Source organism: Sorex araneus, chromosome 5 (assembly GCF_027595985.1).
Source record: "Sorex araneus isolate mSorAra2 chromosome 5, mSorAra2.pri, whole genome shotgun sequence".
Lineage (NCBI taxonomy): Eukaryota > Metazoa > Chordata > Mammalia > Eulipotyphla > Soricidae > Sorex > Sorex araneus.
This window is the reverse complement of record NC_073306.1, coordinates 85,800,022-85,825,290: the sequence shown is the minus strand read 5'-3', so window position 1 is coordinate 85,825,290 and position 25,269 is coordinate 85,800,022. Positions and strand designations below refer to the sequence as shown.

Below are 25,269 nucleotides of genomic sequence, written 5' to 3'. Positions count from 1 at the left end.
TCCTTCCTTTCTTTCTTATACAAAAAAATCCAGTTTTCCTTCCTTCTTCTTTGTTTCTTTTTTATACAAAAAAAATCCAGTAGTTTTCTTTTTCTTTCTTTCTTTCTTTCTTTTTTTTTTTTTTTCTTTTTGGGTCACACCCAGCAATGCACAGGGGTCACTCCTGGCTCATGCACTCAGGAATCACCCCTGGCGGTGCTCAGGGACCATATAGGATGCTGGGATTTGAACCCAGGTCGGCCGCGTGCAAGGCAAACGCCCTATCCGCTGTGCTATCACTCCAGCCCCTCTTTCTTTCTTTCTTATACAAAAAAATCCAGCAGTTTTCCTTCCTTCCTTCTTTCTTTCTTTCTTTCTTTCTTTCTTTCTTTCTTTCTTTCTTTCTTTCTTTCTTTCTTTCTTTCTTTCTTTCTTTCTTTCTTTCTTTCTTTTCTTTCTTTTCTTTCTTTTCCTTCGTCCCTTCCTTCCTTTGCAGTGCCAAGCATTTGCCCAGCAAGGCGTGTGCTCCAGATTTCAGCCACATCTCTGTACTTGGGCCAGGCAGTTTCCACTGCAGCGAAGTATTTGCTCATATCTCTGACCTGACTTACACTGGTATACCTGCTGTTCCCCCGATGGCACATGGACAGGACCCTCAGCCTGAGAATGGGCCCCTCCCAGCCTGCAGGAATTGCTTGGTTGATGCCTAAGTCTTTTATATTTCAGCGAAAATGACACGTGTTTTGTTTTGGGGCCACACCTGACTTGTGCTCAGGGCTTACTCCTGGCTCTGTGCTCTAGAATCACTCTGGTGGGTTTTGGGGGAGTTTATGTGGTACCAGGGATTAAACCTGGGGGATCCACCTGCAAGGCAAGCACCTTACCCACTGTACTTGTGTTACACGTCTATCATGCTGCAACTAATTCTTATTGATCCATGAGAATAAATTATGCATTTATTTTACCAACTCCATATTTAATTTTCAACTGTGTTTTATTTCTTTTTCCTTTTTTTTTCTTTTTTGATTTTTGGGTCATACCCAGCAATGCATAGGAGTTACTCCTAGCTCATGCACTCAGGAATTACTCCTGGAGGTGCTCAAGGGACCATATGAGATGCTGGGAATTGAACCTGGGTTGGCCGCATGCAAGACAAACGCCCTACCTGCTGTGCTATCACTCCAGCCCCTACCAACTCCATATTTAAAGATCCACACCCAAGGCTAGAGAAATGAAGAGATTGCAGGGATTAAGGCCTTGAATGTGGCTGACCCTTGTTTAATCCCACGTGCCCCTGGCCCACCAGCAATGCCTAACACAGAACCAGCAGTAGCTGCCAGTACTTCCAGTCCCACACCCCTTACACAGAGCATGAAACTGGCCATTTCGGGTATTTATAGCAGTAAAGTTCACAAACTAACAGTACAACCTCATATTCACCCTCTTCCTTTCCTTTGGAATTCACGGCATACCCTGATGCTATATGAGTTATCTTCTTGACTCATTTATGACAAATGGACATTGTTTTTGTTGTTGTTTTGTTTTAGGGTCACACCCAGTGCTGCCCAGGGGATACTCCTGGCTTTGCACTCAGCAATCTTTCCTGGGGCCAAATTGATAGTCCAGCGGGGAGGGTGTTTAAAGTTGCCTTGCACATGCTAGACCCAGGTTTGATTCCCGGTATCCTATATGGTCCCCGGGCAGCACAATAAGTAATTCCTGAGCGCAGAGCCAGGAGTAACCCCTGAGCATATGAACCAAAAAAGCAAAAAAATAAAAGCCCCCCAAAAAAGATGGTCCCAGGGGACCATATGGGGTGCTGGGGATCGATCCTGGGTTGACCACATGCCAGTCAAGTGCCCTGCCCACTCTCAAGTGGACATTGTTGAAGATGATGCATTGCCTTCATTTTCCTTCTTCTCATTCTCTGTCAAGTGTCAATGCTGCCCAGATTAAAAAAAAATATCTTAGAAAGGTAGTTTTGATTAAAATGTGAAGAAATGGGCCAGAGTGATAGTACAGCAGGGAGCGTGTCTGCCTTGCACGAGGCCCAGCAGGTTCAATTCCCGGCATCCCATATGGTCCCCCAAGGAATGCTCGAGTAATTCCCGAGTGCAGAACCAGAAGTAACCCTGAGCATCACCGGGTATGACCCAAAAAGCCAAAATAAGTAGAATGTGAGGAAAGATATAGGAATACAAATTAGCATAGAGGCCATGGGGACAATACAGCAGGTAGGGCACTTGCCTTGCACACAGCTCAACCCTGGCACCACATAGGGTCTGGGGAGGCCCTCCAGGTGTGAGCCCTGAGTGCACAGCTAGGGCTCCTCCAAATACTTACCATATTTTTTTTTCTTTTTGAAAACAGTTTAGTGGGGGCTGGAGCGATAGTACAGTGGGTGGTAGAGTGTTTGACATGCACGAGGCCCATCCGGGTTCGATCCCTGGCGTCTCATATGGTCCCCCAAGCACTGTTAGGAGTAACTCTTGAGTACAAAGCCAGGAGGAGTAACCCCTGAGCATCGCTGGGTCTGAACAAAAAAAACAGTTTAGTAGTCCTTTGGCTAATGAATTTTTCTTAAGGGTATTGTTTTCCAGGGCTGGAGAGATAGCACAGCGGGTAGGGCGTTTGCCTTGCACACAGCTGACCCAGGTTTAATTCCCAGCATCCCATATGGTCCCCCGAGCACCGCCAGGTGTGATTCCTGAGTGCAGAGCCAGGAGTAATCCCTGAGAATCGCCAGGTGTGACTCCAAAAGCAAAAAAAAAAAAAAAAAAAAAAGTATTGTTTTCCTAATCCATTAAATGTAGGTGTTAAGTAGCCCCGGGGAATTGTTGCAAAGCAAATTGAACAATAACCCTAATTGAGCATATTTGTGGGCCTAAAGATAGTACAGGGGTTAAGGAACTGCCCTTACAGGTTGATCCCTGGAAGCACAAATGGATCCCTAACAAACAAGGGCCAAGAATAAGCCTGGCTTACCACTGGCTGCATGAGGCTTGAAAACCAAAAACAGGGCTGGAGAGATAACACAGCAGGCAGTAGATCCAGGTTCAGTTTTCAGCACCACATACGATCCCCCAAACTCTGCCATGGGTAATATGTCAGCACAAAGTAAGGTGGAAGCCCAAAAACCACCAGATATGGCCCCCAAACAAAAAAAGTCCCATTTACATAGTTTTTCTAATTTGTGAAGGAGGGGGAGACACCTAAGAGTACACGTGGCCTATTCTAGCTCCCCCCCTCCTTTTTTTTTTCTTTTTTTTTGCTTTTTGGGTCACACCTGGTGATGCACAGGGGTTAGTCCTGGCTCTACACTCAGGAATTACTCCTGGTGGTGCTCAGGGGACCATATGGGATGCTGTGAATCGTACCCGGGTTGGCCATGTGCAAGGCAAACGCTCTACCTGCTGTGCTATCACTCCAGCCCCTCCCCCCGTTTTGTTTTTGGGCCACATCTGGTGGTGCTCAGGGCTTACTCCTGGCTCAGTGCTCAGAGATCACTCCTGGCAGTCTTGGGGGACCACATGCGTGCTGGGAATTGAACCTGGGTCAGCTGTGTGCAAGGCAAACACTCTAAACACTCTACCTGCTGTATTATCGCTCTGGTCCTGGCCCTTTTTTTTTTTTTTTTTTGAAAAGCCAAGTTGAACTCAGGGCCTCAGGCATGCGATCTTCCTCTGAGCCACCTCCTGCCCCTGGATGTGTCTGAGGTCAGCATTATTGGAAAGGATTAGGAGGAGATTAAATTGAACAAGTTACCCTAGTTTGGGTTGTTGTTCTTCTTCCTTTTCCACTTTCCTCTTTTTTTGGGGGGGCGTGGAGGACACACCCAGCTCCAGGCTTTATGCTCAGAGATCACTCTGGGTGGGGATGCTCAGGGATCAGCCCAGGGGGGGCAGACCCAATGTGGTGCCAGGGATCAACCTTGGGTCGGCTGCAGACAGGGCAAATACCTTCTCTGCTATTCTATTCCTTGGTCCTGTCACTTCTCTTTTCTGCGGTGCCATGGAAACCCAGGGCATTTCTCCCTTTCCCCATTTCCCTTTCTCCCCCACCCAGCTCAAAGGTCTGGAGCAAATGCTTTGTGCTTGGGAATCCCAGTTAGTCCCCAGCACTGCTTGGTTCCCTCCAAACACGACAAAAGCAAAGTGCTGACCATGGTATGGTCACATGGCAGGCACCCCACTGCTCAAATCACTATTATTAATTTTTTTTTCTGTAGGGCAGCATTTGCCTTGCACGCAGCTGACCTGGGTTCGATTCCTCCATCCCTCTTGGAGAGCCCGGCAAGCTACTGAGAGTATCTTGACCACACGGCAGAGCCTAGCAAGCTACCCGTGGCGTATTCAATATGCCAAAAACAGTAACAAGTCTCACAATGGAGAGGTTACTTGTGCCTGCTTGAGCAAATTAATGAGCAATGGGATGACAGTAACAATGACAGTGAAAAATAAACAAACTGAAATAAAAATTGTAATTTTAATAACTCTCCCTGGTGTTTTTCTCAACACTTTCAATTAGGCTCCAACAAAGTATAGCATGAAATTAAATTTTTTTTTTCTTTTTGGGTCACACCCGGCGATGCACAGGGGTCACTCCTGGCTCTGCACTCAGGAATTACCCCTGGCGGTGCTCAGGGGACCATATGGGATGCTGGGAATCGAACCTGGGTTGGCCACATGCAAGGCAAACACTCTACCCACTGTGCTATCGCTCCAGCCCCTGAAATTTAATTTTGTGTATGGGGTGATCCCAATACCCAGGGCTCCTTTTCAGTGACACTGTGCCAGCCAGGCCTGTGGTAAGGTGTGAAGATGTGCGGCTCAAGTCTTCTAGTACTGGGGTCCCCAAGGTCTTCCAGTGGGGCTTGGGGCTTCCAGGTCACACCTCCTTAGGAAGTGTGTGGTGCCCTAACTCCCTACATCACCCTTGCCCTAACTTCTATTTTTAGAATGATTTAGAGAACTCCTAAGGGTAACTGGCTTGATAAAAAGTTCATACAAAGTTGCCTGGGCTGGACTGATAGTACAGCAGGTAGGGCCCTTGCCCTGTACATGGCCAACCTGGGTTCCATCCCTGGCACCCCATATGGTCCCCCTGAGCACATAGCAGAAATAAGCTCTGAGCACTGGGGGTATGACCCCCAAAACAAAAACGAAAACAAAAAAAAACAAAAAAAAGAAAAGAAGAAGAAAAATGAAGGGGCCCGGGACAATAGTACAACAGGTAGGGTGTTTGACTTGACCGCGGCCGATTTGGGCTTGATCCTCAGCATCCCCTAGCACCACTAGGAGTAATTTCTGTGCATTACCAGGTATGGCCCCCAAAACAACAGCAACAGTAACAAAAAAAAAGAGTGAGAGAAAAAGATAAAAGGAAGGAAAATAAAAAAACGAGGGTCCGGTGGAAGAAAAAGAAAAAAAAAAAGAAAAAGATAAAAGGAAGGAAAATAAAAAACGAGAGTCCAGTGAATCCTCAGAGTGGCTAATAGTAGCTGAACCCATCTCCACCTGCCCACTGCATGGGCCCTGGGCTGGCGCTGGAGCACCTGTGTCTTGGGGCACCTGCCATGCAGGCAGAGTCTCCGGTTCAGCTCAAAAGTTCCTCACGCTCTGAGCACCGACCCGAAGTCTGCAGCTCGCATCTGATCACCACAGCCCGGTGTGTGTGAGCAGCATAAAATGGGGTGCGGAATCACCCGCGGTCCCCCAGCGCTGCATCTAGAAAGCGGAGCCAGTGCCACGCGGGGTTTGTAACTTCCGGAGAGCGCGTGCTGCGAGCGCGGGATTGAGGGGGCAGGAGCGAGGGGAAAGCGGGTAAGGTCCCCCGTGAGACCGTACGGTCCCCCAGCATCACTAGGTGCAGCCCAGCACTCCCCACCCCATAAACAAGATTAAGGCGCAAGCACTCAGGTGCAGCGTCGCAGCCTGACGGGTGACGCCCCACCCCGCAGCCAGCGGGACTGCAGCGCCACAGCATCACCACCGAGCGAAAGGGGCGCGGAGCGCATAGATTAAAAAAAAAAAAAGAAAAGAGAACGAAGTAAACCGAGACGGAGACGGAGAGCCGAGCCGCCTGGAAGGCACGGTCACGCGACGTGCCGACACATACGTAGCCGCGTGCGAGACCTCCTGCAAATGGCAGATTCTCTTTGTGCCTTCGCGCAGACACCCCAGACGACCTTCCCAACATGGCGGGGAGAGGCAGACGCGTCACTTCCGGGAGCGCGTCGGATATAAGCGGCAGGATTTCCGCTTTCGCTCCTTTCCGGCGGTGACGGCCTCCCCACGAGAACATGCCTGTGAGTGCCCGCTCTCGGGCTGGGGGCGCTCTCGCCCCGGGGCCCATACCCCCCTCGCCGCGGCGTCTGGCTCTCCTCGCGGACGGGCCGCTTTGACCCCCCCACCCCCATGCCTGCCCTACAGGCTGCACGGAGGCCGCGACGGCCACGCGCGGACGGGAGCGGAGCGGGGACAAGATGGCGGCCGTGCCGCGCAGGCGCGGGGGGTGCGCAGGGGTGCGTGGGGGGCGCGGGGCGGGGGTCTCAGCGTCTCAGCGCTGGTGTGTGCCCCGCAGCTCGCCAAGGACCTCCTTCACCCCTCGCCTGAGGAGGAGAAGCGGAAGCACAAGAAGAAGCGGCTGGTGCAGAGCCCCAACTCCTACTTCATGGACGTCAAGTGCCCGGGTGAGTTGCCCGGGCGCGGGGCGGCGGCTGCCCAGGCTGGGCCTGGGGCCCCGGGACCCCCGGTCTGAGCCGTGGCCGGCCGTTGCCCTTGCATTGGGCGGACTTGAGGGAAATGGGCCGTTTGTCGTTTCCAGGATGCTATAAGATCACCACCGTCTTCAGCCATGCACAGACCGTGGTTCTGTGTGTCGGCTGCTCCACGGTCCTCTGCCAGCCCACGGGCGGGAAGGCAAGGCTTACAGAAGGTCAGTGATGTAGAGGGGGCCGGGCTGTTTGGGTGAAGGGCTTGGCCTGTTAGTCAGTTTCCCTCCCTAAGTGTTTGTAGAAACAGTCTAATCTGTACTTTCTAAGTCACCGTCACAGCTGGGGTGGCGGTGGTGGGGACTCGAACTAGACGGGGCGGAGAAACTCAAAGATGAGGCTTATTTCTTCGTGGGGAACATGAAGGTTCCAGCAAATGAGCTGCTGTCAACTAACCTCTGAAATGTCTCCTCGCAGGATGCTCCTTCAGACGGAAGCAGCACTAAAAGCTCCCTGAATCAGATGAACGGGAAACCATCCCAATAAACACATTTTGGATATATCCTGTTTATTGTCTTGTTTTACGGCTAGGAAGTTCCTCCTCCAGTATTAAGGGGCAACCAGAAGAGTGGACTGCTAGTGTCACTCGGGGCAAGTAAGTGGCCAAGTACTAAAGCACATTTGAGACGTTTATCCATCTCTACTCATTGAATAGTCTTCAGTGCTTCGTAAAGATCTGGGCTGCTGTGTAAGTGGGATAGTTAACATTTTTGTATCTCAGAATTAAGAACTGAACGCTTAAAACACAGGATCACATCAGTTTACTGCAAACAATTACGCATCCTTTATTTGAAGTTAAAAGCTTACTTGGAGGCTTCCTGTCACAGGGTTCACTGAAGGAAGACTGGGTCTTTGTCCGGGAGGTCTTAGTGCCTTACACTCCAAAGCCAGTGCTGTAGTCGGCCTCCTGGGGCTTGTGGGGTCAGGAAGGGATGGGGAGGAGGTGTGGAGGTAAAAGAGCCTGGGGGTGGAAGGGGAAAGGGAGTGAAAGGTAAATAGTTTTTGGATTTGGTGTCAGGGATTGAATTTGGATTTATACATGCAAACTTTGACTACTGAGCTCCATCCCTGGCTTTGTCTGAGCTTTTTACCTGGTGGTGCTTGGGGGACCATATGGGATGCTGGGAATTGAACCTGGGTTGGCTGCGTGTAAGGCAAACACCCTGCCCACTGTGTTACTGCTCCAGCCCCCTTGTCTGAACTTTTGAAGGATAAAAGGTGTAATTCTTTACCTCTCTGTGGTGACCCTTCAGTTGGGACATAGACAACTGGAGATGTTTGTATCTTGTTGAGGAGAGCATTATATGCTGCAAAAATAAGGGAGGATTTACTGAAGAGATTATGTTCTTGTAGGAGACAAAGTTAATGCTAACATTAGATTTCAGTATTGGTTCAAGTGGTGCTTTGGATTATATAGTTACAGTTAGAAACGGGCTTGTTTTTAGGTATTTCATATTCTGGCTAAAAGATGTTAACTGTAGATAATGGTATGGTTACTGAGTGGTCTGTTAGTCACAGCATTTAGATGGCTAGGGAAGCTAAGTCAGTTTCAATTGTCACAAATTAGATGTGATAAATGGCTAATTTTCATCCTCATTTAGTTTGTGAAATAAAATGAAGGCAGTTTGCAAGTCAAAAGTCCACCGTGCTGAATACTCCTTACCTAGAAAGAGGAAAGCTGTTGATGCCAGCACCGCAAAGAGGGTAAAGAGGAGGACCTGGTAAGAACCCATGAACTTCTGGAGGACACCTGACTCTTCACACTGATCTATACCTGGACCAGAATGAAAGAATGTTTAAATCCAGGACATAGTTATATTTAAATAAACTTGTGTGACCAGGTCAGACAAATGCCTGCCAGTCATTCAAATTCCAGCCTTTTAGGGTAATGATACCTTTTTTTGATAAGTTTAAGGGATAAGTTCTGCTTGTGGCTTATTCCTATTTCCAGAGCAAAACACACCCAATTCTTGACTTTATTTCTTTCAACTTACCAAAGGATATTTTAAATCTTCTGCTGTTAAAATACATCTCTTGCTTCCTTCACCAGTTTATAACTTTTTGTGGACCACCAGTGATCTCTTAAAACTTGGGCACCCTGTGCTTTTTTTTCTCAGGACGTCATTTCTAGGGCACATTCTCACAACCGCAATAAAACTTGTTTTTCATTGTTTTTGGCATTGCCTTTGTTTAAATTCTTCTGGAGCCTGAGAGCTCAGTGGGCCAAGTCCTTGGTCTGCATGTAGGTGGCGTGATTTTTTTTTTTTTTAATTTCTCCCGAGCTCTTTTGGGTGGCCCCAGAAGCAAAAAACTGAATCTGTAGTGGTTAGAGTAGTGCTTCGTGTACAGGAGCCTTGAAATCCCCTAGCTTTAGTGAATGTGGCCCCCAAGTATTCTTGGTGATTTTGTTTTGGGACCACACCCTGAAGTTCTGGCACCATGTGATGTTGGGGAATCCCAGTGGAATGTTCTCTCAGCCCAACAAAAATTCTCACTGATGAGAAAGTTAACTCTTATTATTCACCCACATAAACTTTGTTTCTAGCTCTGAATCAGTTTTTGTCATGGCAACTCCTGTGGAACCAGTGGGTCCCACTAGTAATTTAAACTGGTAATTTTCCATTTCCTTATCCAGTGTCCTCAACCATTGCTTTTTTTTCTGTAGGTGGTTTTTTTGTTTTTTTGTTTTTTTTTTTTTGCTTCTTGGGTGACACCGGGTGATGTACAGGGATTGCTCCTGGCTTTGCACTCAGGAATTAATCCTGTCGGCGCTCAGGGCACCATACGGGATGCTGGGAATTGAACCCGGGTTGGCCGTGTGCAAGCCCTACCTGCTGTATAGTACCCGCTGTACTCCAGCCCCTCAACCATTGTTTTTATTTATTTATTTTATTTATTTTTTTTGCTTTTTGGGTCTCATCCTGTGATGCACAGGGGTTACTCCTGGCGGTGCTCAGGGGACCATATGGGATGCTGGGGATCGAACCCGGGTCAGCCGCGTGCAAGGCAAACGCCCTCCCCGCTGTGCTATCGCTCCAGCCCCTCAACCATTGTTTTTAAAAAGCAAAAAATAAAGTAGGAATAAAACAAGAGCAGCCGTACATGTTATGCTGTTATGTGAAAGAACCAAAACAGTCTATAATTTGTTAAAATCACACACCAAAATGTTACAAACCTAATTTGTGGGCTGGAGAAATTCAGGAGGTGAGGCATCTTGCATGGACCAAAGCGGACCCTGGTTCCTTCCCTGACGCTGCCTCGCCCCTTGGCCATTGCCAGGATCAGTCCTGTGCCCTGGCCCAGGAATAATCCCTGAGAGCAGCCCAACCTCTTCTCCCAAAGTGACTAGTAGTGTTTTACTTCAGCAACAGTAAAAAATTAAAATCAGGTCTGGTAATTGTAATTTTAAAATGAAATGTTTTTGGCATCTGGATTTTGTGTTGCTGATAATGATAACTATATTTATAATGAAAACTTGGGATTATTTTCGCATCCAAGGACATGGAAGCATTGGCTCTTAAGGAGATACATAAGTTTAAAAACTGATCTTGGATTGGAGAAATGGTACAATAGGTAGGGCACTTGCCTTACAGTCAACCAGGTTTGATCTCCAGCATTCTGTATGGTCCTCTGGGTGCAGAGCCAGGAGTAACCCCTGAGTAATGCTGTGTTGGGTGTGGTCTAAATTTGGGGGACCGTATGGGGTGCTATGGATTGAACTGGATTGGCTGTTTGCAAGGCAAATGCCTATTAACTGCACTACTACTGTTCTGGCCCCCTTCAACTCTTAGAGGGAAAAATACGATTGTGAGAACTGCATATAAATGCTTGGTATTTTTGATAACCATATGCAAATATGGGCTGGAGCCATAGGTAGGGCTTTTGCCTGACCCGGGCTCCCCGTGGTGTATTTGATATGCCAAAACAGTAACAAGTCTCAAAATGGAAACTTGACTGATGCCCATTCAAGAGCTTAGCATTCAGTGAAAAAAAAAACCTAAGGCTGGGAAGAGAGAGCTCAAAGGGGTTGACTATTAAGGTCCCTTCTATGGGGAAAGAAATTCGTTAGGAGGTAGGAGCTTTACCATTTGCTTGGTAAAGATTTAAGAGAAAAATGGCTTTACTAACACTGTTTCATGAGTCTTTCCCCTTCCACCCAAACTTGGTATAAATTTTTACCTGGGTAATGGTAGGAATAATTGTGATTTGAGGGGGCTGGAGAGCTAGTACAGCAGTTAGGGCACTTGCACTTGCCAACCTGGGTTTGATCCCTGCCTGGCATCCTAGAATAAATCCTGAGCACTGCTGGATGTGGCCCAGACCCAACTCCCCTGCCCCAGAATTGAATATATAAGGAACAGGTCCCAGTGCTCACCAGTGCCGGGCACATGCATCACCACTCTCACTTGCACAGCCTCACTTTGGCTTGTGAGCACACTGGAAACGTTGATAAAAACTGGGGCCTGCATGTGCTGCAGGGAGGTGAGGTTGACCACTCTCACGGTGTAGATGGCCAGGCTTGGCATGAGAGACAAGTACCTGCGGCTGGAGACCACTAGGACAGGAGAGCTGGGGAAGACCTGGGAGAAGAGGAAGTGGCACTTAGGGCAGGAGCCATAGTATGTATGGTGGGGAGGGCGCTTACATCGCACACAGCTGGCCTGGCCTTGAGACCCAGCCCCTATAGGGTCCCTCAAGCCCCACCAGGAGTGATCCCTGGGCACTGCTGGGTATGGCCCAACACCAGTTCCTTTACCCTGCAAAAAAGGGCACTTGTTTGAAAGGAGAATCATTTTCTTTCTCCCTTTTTTTTTTCCATTTTTGGGCCACACCCAGCAGTGCTCAGGAATCACTCCTAGAGGATTCTGCACCATATAGGATGTTGGGCATCAGTCCCAGGTTGGGCACCTGCCGGGCAAATGTCCTACTGCTGTACTATCTTTCCAGCTTTTTTTTTTTTTTTTTTTTGCTTTTTGGGTCACAACCCAGCGATGCTCAGGGGTTACTCCTGGCTTTACACTCAGGAATTACTCCTGGCTTGGGGGACCATATGGGATGCCGGGGATCGAACCTGGGTCGGCCGCGTGCAAGGCAAACGCCCTACCCGCTGTGCTATCGCTCCGGCCCCATCTTTCCAGCTTCTAAAGTGGAATTCTAAAGATTGAAGATAGCCCTGGGGGCTGGAGCGATAGCACAGCAGGGAGGGTGTTTGTCTTGCACACAGCTGACCCAGGTTCAATTCCCAGCATCCCAGAGGGTCCCCTGAGCACCACCAGCAGTAATTCCTGAGTGCTGAGTCAGGAGTAACCCCTGAGCATTGCTGGGTGTGACCCAAGAAGCAAAAAAAAAAAAGATGGCCCTGTTACCTTTTAGAGTGAACAACATATTTTTTTGCTTTGGGGCCATACCCTACAGTGCTCAGGGATCACTGAGTAATGCTCAGGGAACCATATGAGATGCTGGGAATCCAGTGGGTTGGCTGCGTGTAAGGCAAGTGCCCTGCCTGCTGCACTCTCACTCTGGCCCCCATGACCTAGGTTTTGGACTCTGGGAATCCCCTCTAGTATTAGGATTGGAGACATTTTCTTCCGATTACTTCCTGTAGTGGGCTAGAGAGATGGTTTAGAGGGCTGGAGCACACACTTGATAGTGGGACCCTTGAATTCAGTCCCTGGTGCGTGGTGCCCTGAGCATTGCCTGGGAGCAACTGCTGAGCTTTGAGCTGGGAGAGCCTCCCCCATCATCCTGCCTCCCCAAGTACCACGAGATATGGTAAAAACATTTTTCCTATGGTAAACTTGAGCCAGTCACTGGGTAACTTTCATTACCCTGGGCTGGGAATAAAAAAGCTTTCTAATCCCCCGTCTCTGGTTTTGTGTTTTGGTTTAAGTCCTTCACATACCTCTAGAGTCTCTAGAACTCTGTCCACTCCCAGTATTCTTATCTCCCCGATAGCTTGTTTGTAGCCAAGAATCAATTCTGACTGGTTGAGATAAAAAGCCGGGGTGAAAGGAATGAGGATTCTTTGCATTCCACTCTTGCTCCGTTCACTGACCAGGGTAGCCCACCCGTAGACTGAGGTGTCAGCCAGACTGAGGGCCTGGAGAAGCTCTTCTGACTGGGGTCGAGCCTTGATTAGGCAGACATAAACCCCTAAGGAAAGAAACAAAAACAGCAACTTTCAGAAGCTCTATTGAACCTGCTAAATTAGAATTAGAAGGAGAAATGGTGATAAGCAAATTTTTAAAAAGTGAACTGTTTTCAATTTACATTAGTTTGCTATGACCACAAGGATGAGGATATCAAAGAAAAAGAACCAACAACTAGGGCCTGGAGAGCTAGGACAGCGGTTAAGGTCTTTGCCTTGCACGTTGCCAACTGGGTTTTGGTCCCTGATGCCATGTATGGGACCCCCGTACCTCTAGGAACAGTCCCTGGGCAGTGTGAAGAATAAGTCCCAAGCACATGTGGAATGCCCAAAATCAAAAAGCCCACAACTGAAGCTGCTTTTCATGCCATTATCTGCAAGTCACCATCCCAGGGATTATTAAGAGTCCAGACCAAGGAATGTACAAGGAGAATCAAGAGTTGATCTGGAGGGGGCTGGAGAGATAGCACAGCGGGTAGGGCGTTTGCCTTGCACGCGGCCGACCCGGGTTCAAATCCCAGCATCCCATATGGTCCCCTGAGCACGGCCAGGGGTAATTCCTGAGTGCAGAGCCAGGAGTAACCCCTGTGCATCGCCGGGTGTGACCCAAAAAGCAAAAAAAAAAAAAAAAAAAAAAAAAAAGAGTTGATCTGGAAAAGGTTTGTGAAAGAAAGGCAAGTTTAGAGCTGGTTTAATCCTATTTATCTTAGATCCCCTCTCAGTGGTTGGCCAGAGGTATTCTGGTTATCCATGTCTAAACCTAGCTGTCTTGAAAGCCTTTTCTTCATTCCTATGCCCTAAAATTCTTCAGATCTTGCAGACGTACCCTCTCATGTCTGTTGAGACCTGTCTCATTTGTTAGTATTTTAATTTGCTCTGATCTAGAGCAGAACTTGCATTTTGTTCAGGTTTTTGTTTTGTTTTGTTTTTGGGCCTGTCTCCAGCAGTGCTCAGGGATCACTCCTGGCAACGCTTGGAGGATTGTATGTGGAGCTGGGGATGGAACCTGAGTTAGCTATGTGTAAGGCAAGTCTCTTATGCACTGTACCATCTCCCCATCCCTTGACATTTCAGTTGTGCAATCAAGAACCTTTTATTGTCGCCATTCAGTCATGCAACCATGACAAAGCTTAAGATCCTGGGACTAGGGGACTGGAGCGATAGTCCGGCAGGTAGGGCATTTGCCTTGCATGCTGCTGATCAGGGTTTGATCACTGGCATCCCATGTGGTCCCCTGAGCTTGCCAGGAGTGATTTATGAGCACAGAACCAGGAGTAACCCCTGAGCACCACTGGGTATGGCCTCTCAAAACAAAAATCAGCTGGGGTGTAGACTTCAAGATTTTTATACCTGGAGATCCATGAAAACAAACATTACATGGAGAACTGTTCTTCAGTAGGAAGCTTGGCACTGGATCAGGGGTGAGGGGGATAAGTTAGGGAAGGGAACTAGGACAATGGGGGAGGGGAAAGTGCCTGCCACAGAAGCAGGCTGGTAGGTAGGAGGGAAACTGGGGACACTGGTGGAGAGTAGTGGGCACTGCTGAAGGGATGGGAGTTGGAACAATACAAGCCTGAAACTCAATCACAAATACCTTTGTAACTAATTTATGGTGATTCAATTTCAAAAAAAGGGAAAAAGTATATGAAGGATAAAGGCATAATTTTTTTTGGGGGGGGGTTAGGCGTAAATTTAAAAACTGCACTAGTACTTTGTGTGATTTTATGTCTACATTTATTCCCCTCCTAGTCCTCTGTTTTGTATTTTTTTTTGCTTTTTGGGTCACACCCGGCGATGCACAGGGGTTACTCCTGGTTCTACACTCAGGAATTACTCCTGGCGGTGCTCAGGGGACCATATGGGATGCTGGGATTCGAACCTGGGTCGGTCGAGTGCAAGGCAAATGTCCTACCCGCTGTGCTATCACTCCAGCCCCTCGTCCTCTGTTTTTTGTTGCTGATGCTGCGATGCCTGGAGATGCCTCATGCTCTGCCCAGCCACAGTGCTGAGGTCCTTGCACATGTCTCGCCAGAGGTCACCCTCTGAGGCACGCATGTCATGGTTGTGGTGCTCATCATGGCTGCATTTCCTGGTCACATACACTTTTTGTTTTGCCCATATTTTTGGGCCCTCCTACTTCGTGCTTGGGGGCTACTCCTGGCTCTGAGCTGGGGGTCGCTTCTGGAAGTGCTCTGGGGACTCTGGTGCAGAGTATTGAACCTGAGCCTCATGCAGGCCTGTGCTCTAGCTCATTGCACTTGCCCTCCAGTTCATGTAGTTTTCTTTTTTTTTTTTTGTCTTTTGACCACATCTGGTGGTGGTGCTCTGGGCTTACTCCTGGCTCTCCTGGCTCTGTGCTCAGGCATCACTCCTGGTTGGACTTGGGGGACCATATGCGGTACTGAGGATCAGGCCCTGATCAACTTAACTAGCATCACTAATTTTTTCACAGGCCAGCAGGAAGTTTCTGCAGGCCAGTCTTGGTCCACCGACCAATAGTTGGAAACCAGTGGTCCAGGTCCAGAGGAATAGCACAGAGGCTCTGAGCACCTGCCTTGTAAGCCATGAGCACATCCTTGGGGTCCCAAATTTACTTGCATGACTCTGGCATGCTGATCTGATCCCCACCACCACCACAGATTTCTGGCTACATCTCAGCAAGGGGTCTGTAAACACTACAGAATGGGTGTGTTTTGGGGCCCGAGGGATAGTACAGCAGGTAGTTCTATCCCCAGCACCCCAGATGGTCTCCCGAGCCCCATCAGGAGTGATCTCTGAGTAAAGATCCAGGAGTAAGCCCTGAGCATAACTGGGTGTGGCAAAATAAAACAAAACATAAAACCAGAAATGGGTGTGTTTTCCTGTGAGCCCCACAACCTCTGGCAAGTACGTTTGAGTACTGCCGTGTCACAGCCATCACGACTTCTCATGCAACTCAATAGTTTTTTTTTTTTTCTTTTTGGGTCACACCCAGCTATGCACAAGGGTTACTCCTGGCTCTGCACTCAGGAATTATTCCTGGCGGTGCTCAGGGGACCATATGGGATGCTTGGAATTGAACCCAGGATGGCCGCGTGCAAGGCAAATGCCCTATCTGCTGTGCCATCACTCTAGCCCTTTGCTTTAAAACGGCTTTCATCTTACTTTTGAAAGCTTCTCCTGGTCTCTATATCAGCATTGTTTTTTCTTTTCTTTCTTTTTTTTTTGTTTGTTTTTTTGGCCAGACCCACCTAGTGATGCTCTGGCTTTGTGTTTAGGCATCAGGCATCACTCTTGGCAGTGCTTGGGATATCTGGCAATGGCAAGGGGTTGAACCTAGGTAGGTCACATGCAAGGCAAGGGCCCTGCCCACTGTACTATCTCTCCAGCCTCTGTATCAGTATTCTTCAGTCCACACAGTGCTGCCTGTGTGTAGGTGTAGGAAAGCTGAAAACCAATGGCTGCCGCTTTGGAGAGAACTGCTGGTTCTGAGTCTGGAGCCACAGTACAGTGGGTACGACACTTGCCTTGCACGTGACAGCCCTGGTTCAATCCCTGGCATCCTATATGGTCCCCTGAGCACTACAAGGAGTGATTCTGAGTGTAGAACCAGGAGTAACCCCTGAGCACTGCTGTGTGGGGCCTAAAATCTGCCCCTGCCTCCCAAAAAAAGAACTGCTAGTTCTAAGCAGGTGCAGGCCTGCAGGTGTCGAAGGCTGAAGAACACTGCTTTATGCTTCCGTCCTACAATGTTCTGTACCTTTACATTCTTTCTCAAGTTCATTTCATTTCCTCTGTAAAAATTTTGACTTTGACCCTCAGATTTGAAGTGGCTATTCCTTTCTTCTATCCTAGTGTCCCATGCACATCTTTATTCTCTATCTTGTGTAGTACTGATAAGAATTAAAGACCTTTATTATCCTGAGTGTCTCCAATGTCTGTACTGGTCGCAGGCACTGTATTTGGTGCTCCATGTTTGCTAACCTCTGGAAACTAACAGGCTTTGGAGAGAAGCTCTCAGATGATGTGGTGCCGCCGTCACAATTGACATGGATCCTCTCATTTTAGATCAGCTGATTTAGATCAGCTAAATTCTGTCTACTCACCAACATTCTGTCTATTCATATTTTCCACTTGTTAGTTTGAACAATACTTATTGCTGGGGTGTAAAAAATCCACAAGCAACAACAGGAGGAGGGCCAAAGAGAGAGACAGTGTAAAGGCAAGGCTCTTGCCTCGCATGTGGCCAACCCTGAAGTGCCCTGAGTCCCGCAGGAGTGATCCCTGAGCACAGAGCCAGGAGTAAGCCCTGAACACTGCACGGTGTGGCTCAAAAATAAAATCAAAACAAAATAAGATGAGTGAGCCATAATTCAAGTCCTCACAAAGATAATGGGAATGGACAAAGAAAACAGTGAATTACTGAAATTACATACTGCAAGAAAGCATGTTCTGGGGCCCAGAGAAACAACGGAGGGGGCGAGGAGCTTGCCCAGCAGCCTGCTGACCTGGCTCAAGCCCCGAGACCACACTCAATCCCTGAAGCACTGACCGGGGTCACTTCTGGGCACAGAGCTAGGAAAAATGCCTGAGCACTGCTTAGGTGTGACCCAACCCCGTCCATCACAAAGGAAAAAATTAAAAAGTCTTGAATTTTTGAAGGTAGTGGGGAAAAAGAGGTTGAGAAAGATTTTATAGTTATTCAACAGGTTATCTAGACACTATAAATGTAACTCAAGAAAAGAAGGACAGTAGTACAAATATGGACACAGGAGCTGAAGAGTGTTGTAGCAGGTGAGGCGCCTTGCACCGACTGACCTGGGTTTGAGCCCCAGCATTGCGGATGGTCCTCCAAACCCTGCCAGGAATCTGTGCGGGGCTGGGAGGAAGTCCTGAGCACTGTCAGGTGCACTGTCCCCCAGACAAACACAATCCCAAATAAAGCAAAGGCCAAACATGAATACAAAGGGGAGGCCAGACTCATCTAGTTGAACCCACCTTTTTCCATGCTGAAATCTGAACGGACATGAAAGACTTTACTTGCCGGAATGTCTAGCAAAGTGTTACTAAACTGCACGTGACACAGCATGAGCGTCTCTGGAAGAAGTAGTGTGGTAATGGCGGAGGCTTGACTTGGGGTACAGGACCCTAATAAGCAGAAAAGAATGACCTTGTTATATGAATTTCTAAAAAGAGCGACTACAGCGAGTGCCACTTAGTATTAAATAATAAAAAGGATCAGTTCTCTGATTTACCCGGCTCTGTTGGTTTTGCTGGAATTTAGGTAAAAGAATTTAAATCTGATCACCCTTGCCTCTGGTAGCCTTTAAATAACTATAGCAGGATTTCCATTATCGACATCATAGTTGGTGTCATTTTTCAAAGCTCTTTGGAATTCATCAGTGGGGAAATGACAGATGGTAGAGAAATAGTTTAACTATTAGAAAGAAAAAAAAAGACTATACTGGGGCTGGAGCAGTGCAGAGTGGGTAGGGCATTTGCTTCGCAGGTGACCAATCTGGGTTTGATTCCTGGTACCCCATATGGTCCCCTGAGCTCTGCCAGGAGTGATCCTTGAGCACAGAGCCAGCAGTAAGCTCTGAACACTGCTTAGTGTGACCAAACTATAAAAACAAAATTGAACAAAAAAGGAATGATACACTATAGTTGGGAGGTGGCTCTTAAGTCTAGAAAGGTTTGTTTTCTGTTAGTATTGTGATTCAGTCAAAGAGCTCTAAAATGTCATTAGGTGGGGTGACCTAAACAGTAACCACATGGGGCTGGAGCAATACTACAGCGGGTAGGGTGTTTGCCTTGCATGCGGCTGACCCGGGTTCGATTCCGAGCATCCCATATGGTCCCCCGAGCACCGCCAGGAGTAATTCCTGAGTGAAGAGCCAGGAGTACCCCTGAGCATTGCCAGGTGTGACCCAAAAAGCCAAAAAAAAAAAAAAAAAGCCAAACCAGTAGCCACATAACCTACCCAAAAATTAGTGCTATGGTTTGGTCACCTGCCGCTAGAATATGTATTTAAACATTTTTCCTTATTGGAGACAATCGTGGAGGGAAGGTGTAATGGTAGTGGGATTGGTATTGGAATATTAAATGTATGTTACATATCATCATGAATAACTTTGTATACCACAGTGTTTATATAAAGTGTAAAGGGAAAATTGGAAAAAATAAATGAAAAATTTTTTTCCTGTAGGTTATCTTGAAATGGCCACATTTGAAAATGGCTGGCCTACGCTCTCTCCTGGTATCAGGAAAGATTATAAATAGACATTAGGCCACACCTATTTCAAAACATGAATTCAGTTATAATTTGAGGTTTCATGGCTCTCAACTATTTATTTGTTTAGGTAGTAAAAATTTGAACCAAAAGGAAACTTTGATTGGGGCTGGAGTGATAGCACAGTGGGTAGGGCGTTTTGCCTTGCACACAGCCAACCCGGGTTCGATTCCCAGCATCCCATATGGCCCCCTGAGCACCGCCAGGGGTCATTCCTGAGTGCAGAGCCAGGAATGACCCCTGAGCATTGCCGGGTGTGACCCAAAGAGCAAAAAAAAAAAAAAAAGGAAACTTTGATTACTACTAATCCCAAGAGGTAAATGATTGAGGGACAATAAGTTTACTCAGATTTAGAGATTCCTGACCTTTAAGATTGACACCATTTCTGCCCGTGGTGATGAAGAGCTTGAACACAGTTGAATTGGGGGTATTAGTGAGATGAGTCTTGAGGTCATAACTGAGCGTCAATCTCGGTGATGCACCGACCACGACCTGTCAGCCAATCAGAGGAAAGTCTGCGCCTGGATGCTTGAAGCCTCTTCCTTCCCACCTCCTGACTTAAAATACATCTATTTCACTCAAAGGCCAGCTGCCCCGCTAGTGATCCCAATATCACAACATCTGTTCACTTTATGGAAGAAAATGACTTTTCTTTTTCTTTTTAATATATTTCTTTCTCTAAATGAGGTCTTTGTCTATTATTTGGCTCTTTTTTTTTCTTTTTTGGGTCACACCTGGCCATACACAGGGGTTACTCCTGGCTCATGAACTCAGGAATCACTCTTGGCGGTGCTCAGGGAACCATATGGGATGCTGGAAATCGAACCCAGGTTGGCCACGTGCAAGGCAAACGTCCTTCCTGCTGTGCTATCGCTCCAGCCCCTATTTGGCTCTTGTTTGTTTTTGGGCCATGCCCAGCAGAGCTCAGGGCTTTCTCCTTAGCTCAGGGATCACTCCTGGCAGTGCTAGAGGGACCAGTGAAGTTCTGGGGATTAAATCCAGGTCAGCCACATGCAAAGTAAGGGACTCCAGCCCCTATATTTAAATTTTTAGTTTTTTTTTTTTTTTGGTTTTTGGGTCACACCTGGCAATGCACAGGTGTTACTCCTGGCTCTGCACTCAGGAATTACTCCTGGTTGTGCTCAGGGGACCATATGGGATGCTGGGATTTGAACCCGGGTCGGCCGCGTGCAAGGCAAACGCCTACCCGCTATGCTATCACTCCAGCCCCTAAATTTTTATATTTAAAAATTTCCCCTATATTTTTTGGTTTTTGGGCCACAGCTGGGTATGCTCAAGGCTTACATCTGGCTCTGTACTCAAGAATCACTTCTGGTGGGCTTGAGGGACCACAGAGGGTTTCAGGGACGGAACCCGTGTTGGCCACATGCAGTAATGTCCCTACTGGCTGTACTATCTCTCAGGCCCATGACTCTAAAGGTTTTGAATATCTCTGGAGTCAGAGAGAACTCAGCATGCTGAGCACACAGCTTTGTACGCAGGGGACCCAGATTCAGTCCTCAGCACTCTGGTCTTCAAAGTTTTGAAGTACCGAGGGTGTGGGTCCCATCCCTCAGCACTGCCAGGACTAACACTCAAGCAATTAACTGGGAATAACCCCTGAGCACTGCGAGATATGACCCCCACATTTTTGACATTTAGATTTGTTTGTATTAATTTTATAAACATACATATTAGTTAAGAATCATAGGATACCCAGGGGGCTGGAGTGATAGCACAGCGGGTAGGGCATTTGCCTTGCATGCGGCCAACCTGGGTTCGATTCCCAGCATCCCATATGGTCCCCTGAGCACCTCCAGGAGTAATTCCTGAGTGCAGAGCCTGGAGTAACTCCTGTGCATCGCTGGGTGTGGCCCAAAAAAGAAAAAAAAAAAAAGAATTACAGGATACCCAAAGGCAACAGAAACTAAGAATTGGTCTTTAGTAGGAAGCATATCACTGTATGGGGAGATGGGGGAATAATATGGACAGGAAAAAGACAGACACTTGGACAATGGTGGAGGGAAGTGGACACTCTGGTGGAGGGTGTGGTGCTGGAATATTTAATGCATGAAACCACTGTAAGTCAGTGTTTATTTTCATTTATGTAGTTTTTAATTTTAATTAATTTATTTTTTGCTTTTTGGGTCACACCCAGAGATACACAGGGATTACTCCTGGCTCATGCACTGAGGAATTATTCCTGATGGTGCTCAGGGGACCATATGGGATGCTGGGAATCGAACCTGGGTCAACTGTGTGCAAGGCAAATGTCCTACCCGCTGTGCTATTGCTTCAGTCCCAATTTTATTTTTTTAATTGAGTCACTGTGTGATACATTGTTATGAAGCTGTTCATGATGGGGTTTCAGTCATACAATGATCCAACACCCCTCCCTCCAGCAGGGTCCATTTCCCACCACCAATGGCCCCAGTGCCCCTCCCCAAATCATAGTGTTTAAAACAAAAATAAATAAACAAGAGCTGGAGAGGTCCAGAACAATAGTACAGTGGGGAAAGTGATTGCCTTACAGACCCATGTTTGATCCCCGACATCACGACATCGCATATGGTCCCCTGAGCCTGTCAGGAGTGATTTCTGAGTGCAGGGCTAGGAGGAGCCCCCGAGCACCACCAGGTATGGTCCCCAAAACCAACCAACCAACCAACCAACCAACTAGCCAAACAAACAAACTAGAGAGATAGGACAGGGAGTAAGCACTTGCCTCGCACACATCTGACCTTGGTTTGATCCCTGGCACCCCATATGGTTCCCAGCCCTCCAGGAGTTATCCTGAGCACAGAGCCAGCAGTAGTAAGCCCTGAATACAGCCAGGTATGGCCCCAAAACAAACAACAACAACAGCAACAACAAATTTACAGGGCTGATGAATAAGATGTAGTTCAGTGGTAGAGTGCCCGCCTTATATACTTGAGGCCTGTGTTCAATCTCCAGCATCCCCACAAGGAAATTCCAATAAATATTTGCATCTATGTTCCAGTAAAATGTGCCAGTGGCGGGGCTGGAGCAATAGCACAGCGGGTATGGCGTGAGCCAGGAGTAATCCCTGTGCATTGCCGGGTGTGACCCAAAAAGCAAAAACAAAACAAAACAAAACAAAACAAAAAAACCCCAACCAAACCAAAAAAGTGCCAGTGGCCTTGGCTCTCCCTCTACCTTCCTGTAGAAGAATCGGTGTCTGGGGGTTGTTACTCGGTTGAGGTGTGCACACGTTTAGCTGCAGTGCGGTTAGGCCTGCACAGTGCTGGCACACTTGGAGCTGTGGCGCATCAGAGATCACACATAATTGGTTGTGGTGCTGGGGATCCCAGCAGCAATGCCACAGGGACGGCACTTGTCCTGTGTGGCAGTGCTGGGATGGAACCTGGGCACCTGAATCCCGAGGCTTGAATCTTACATGTGATTGAGCTACTGACCTTAGGAATCACCAGAGTAGCTACTTAGTTGGAGAATATCAAAGTTCTTAGCAAAAAAATTCACATTCCTTTTCCCAGGATGTGTTTTTGATATGTGTATTACCACATACTAAAAGTGGTTACCCCCCCCCCCCCCCCGCCAAATAATATTTTGAAGACTTAGGCAGCGGGGAAAAGGGAAACTTATTGAGGATGGGAGTAAGTGGTCCCAGGCTTTTTAAGAAAACAAAATGTTCTTTAAAAAAATCTTTTTACTACAAAAAATAAACAAAAAACCAAAGTGGTACCCTAGTCTCTTCAACACTAGTGCCACAGATTTACCTCTCGGTATGTTTTTACCACTCCTGGGATGTCATGAAAGATTGTCGCTGTCCCTGGACTCCTAGCAACTCCGACACCAGTGACAGTGTCAGTCTGCAGAATATTGTCAGCAGAAATCATCCACATCCCAGGTTCACCTATGATGAAATAAGAGACACACTTGGCTATAACTGGTATGCTAATGATCACCTAACTTCATTCAAACTCCAAATCAATAGGCCGCTAAAGCATGCACAAGCAACACACCTAGCTTTGCAGGTAACTTTGTTTTAGAACTCTGGGGAATTTTTTCATCTATCTACCATATATTATGCTAGCAAAAAAAAAAAAGTAGGTACTTAGTTGAAGAATATCAAAATTTTTTTTTTGCTTTTTGGGTCACACCAGGCAACACACAGGTGTTACTCCTGGCTCTGCACTCAGTGATTACTCTTGGCGGTGCTCAAGGGACCTTATGGGATGCTGGGAATTGAACCTGGGTTGGCCGCGTGCAAGGCAAACGCCCAACCCTCTGTTCTATCACTCCAGCCCCAGGATATCAAAATTCTTAAATGGATTATAATTTTATTTTTTCAGTTATACCTCGAAAATGCTGAAACTTTCCCCCCTTTTTAAAATTTTTAAAATATCAAAATTCTTAGGAAAAGAATTCACACAGGAAAACTGATTTAACTTTGTTTAGACCCTGTTAAGGATAAATCTGCTTTAAATATTGACTGATACCAATAGAAAGAATGCAAGAAAATGAAAACAGGCAGAAGAGATTTGTTTACTTTGACTTAAATTTCAAATTAGCAAAGAAATTCCAAATAGCTATTTTGCTTCTTTATCCAAAGAGGTATGGATTTGGAATGCTAACCAAACAAACACCCCAAATGGAAGGCAGAAAAGAATAAAAAACAAGGGGCTGGAGTGATAGCAGAGCGGGGAGGGAGAGGGCGTTTGCCTTGCACGTGGCCGACCCAGGTTCGATTCCCAGCATCCCATATGGTCCCCTGAGCAGCGCCAGGGGTAATTCCTGAGTGCAGAGCCAGGAATGACCCCTGTGCATCGCCGGATGTGACCCAAAAAGAAAAAAAAAGAGTGAAAATCAAACAAAAACCTGCTTCAGGGCTGGAGGGATAGATAGTACAGTGGGGAGGGCGTTTTCCTTGCACATGGCTGACCCCGGTTCAATCCCCAGCATTCTATATGGTCCTCCAAGCGCTGCCAGGAGTAATTCCTGAGTGCAGAGCCAGGAGTAACTCCTGAGCATTTGTGGCTGTGGCCCCCTGCCCCCCCCAAAAGCAAAGCAAAACAAAACAAAAAGAAACAACGGGGCAGGAGTGATAGCACAGCGGGGAGGGCGTTTGCCTTGCATGCACAGATGTGGGTTCGATTCCCGGCATCCCCATATGGTCCCCTGAGCACCGCCAGGAGTAATTCCTGAGTGTAGAACCAGGAGTAACCCCTGTGCATCGCTGGGTGTGACCCAAAAAGAAAAAAACAAGCAAAAAGAACCAACCCTAGACAAGGGTGAGAGGGCTGGGGAACTGTTCGGCAGGCCCATCAGGACTTCAGCTGCACCGGCGATGTGAGTGATGGGTTAGCCACGCACCAAAGCATAGATTCAGTCCAGCAAAACTGAGAACATGAGACCTAGGCACCAACCACTGAAACTTCGTAATGTACTTGTGAAGTTGACAGCTGGGGGGCGTGAGTGGGGCTAGGGGAGGGGAAGGAATCGGGGAACAATGGTGGAGGGAAGTTGACACTGGTGGAAGAATTGGTGTTGAATTATTGTGTACCTAAAACACAACTACCAGTAGCTTTGTAAATCGTGGATCTTTAATAAAAAATTTTAAAAAAGGAAAAAAAGAAAACTACTTCATAATAAAAGGCCAACCATCATGGGGTGATTGTCCATTTGGTTAAGGCTGAATAGAGCTCTTTTGTATTAACTATGAAAAATATAGTTACTGCTAAGAGGTCTAAAATTACTTTCCTTTACTCAACACGTGCATCCATTGTTCCCAGAGGAAGTTACAGAATAAAAGCCTCTTATCCCCCAGTCAATCATACTCAGTTGGATTATTCAGACTCATATATTCAGGCGGTGTACAGTACTTTTTTTGTTGTTGCTTTTTATGCCACATGTTCAGGGCTCACTCCTGGCACTTTGCTCTGGCACCACTCCTGGCAGGGCTCAGGGGACCATATGAGGCGCCAGGGGCCAGACCCATGTCAGCTGTGTACAAGGCAAGTGCTTTAACACCTGTGCTATCTCACTGGCCCCTCCCCATATAGCACTTTGGAATATTCTATCTCTGAGCCCCATGAACACATTTCCTAACCAAAGACT

At 47.3% G+C, this 25,269-nt stretch overlaps 2 protein-coding genes across 2 annotated transcripts in view; one reads left to right on the top strand and one right to left on the bottom strand.

The window, feature by feature from the left end:
• The first annotated feature begins 6,147 nt into the window (after positions 1-6,147).
• On the top strand, positions 6,148-9,630 carry RPS27 (ribosomal protein S27). The gene is made up of 5 exons (XM_055140329.1): positions 6,148-6,286; positions 6,562-6,670; positions 6,805-6,915; positions 7,169-7,346; positions 8,353-9,630. Exons 1-4 carry the CDS (start codon positions 6,281-6,283, stop codon positions 7,195-7,197), a joined length of 255 nt encoding a protein of 84 aa, XP_054996304.1. The 5' UTR covers positions 6,148-6,280; the 3' UTR covers positions 7,198-7,346; positions 8,353-9,630.
• The window catches only part of NUP210L (nucleoporin 210 like), a 102,262-nt gene continuing 84,345 nt past the window's right edge, over positions 7,353-25,269 (bottom strand). Inside the window, 8 exon segments of the mRNA XM_055139913.1 lie at positions 7,353-7,712; positions 7,984-8,058; positions 8,415-8,519; positions 11,127-11,331; positions 12,654-12,904; positions 17,877-18,026; positions 19,536-19,662; positions 22,929-23,065. Of these exon segments, the coding sequence (XP_054995888.1) occupies positions 7,618-7,712; positions 7,984-8,058; positions 8,415-8,519; positions 11,127-11,331; positions 12,654-12,904; positions 17,877-18,026; positions 19,536-19,662; positions 22,929-23,065 (1,145 nt within the window). The 3' untranslated portion in view covers positions 7,353-7,617.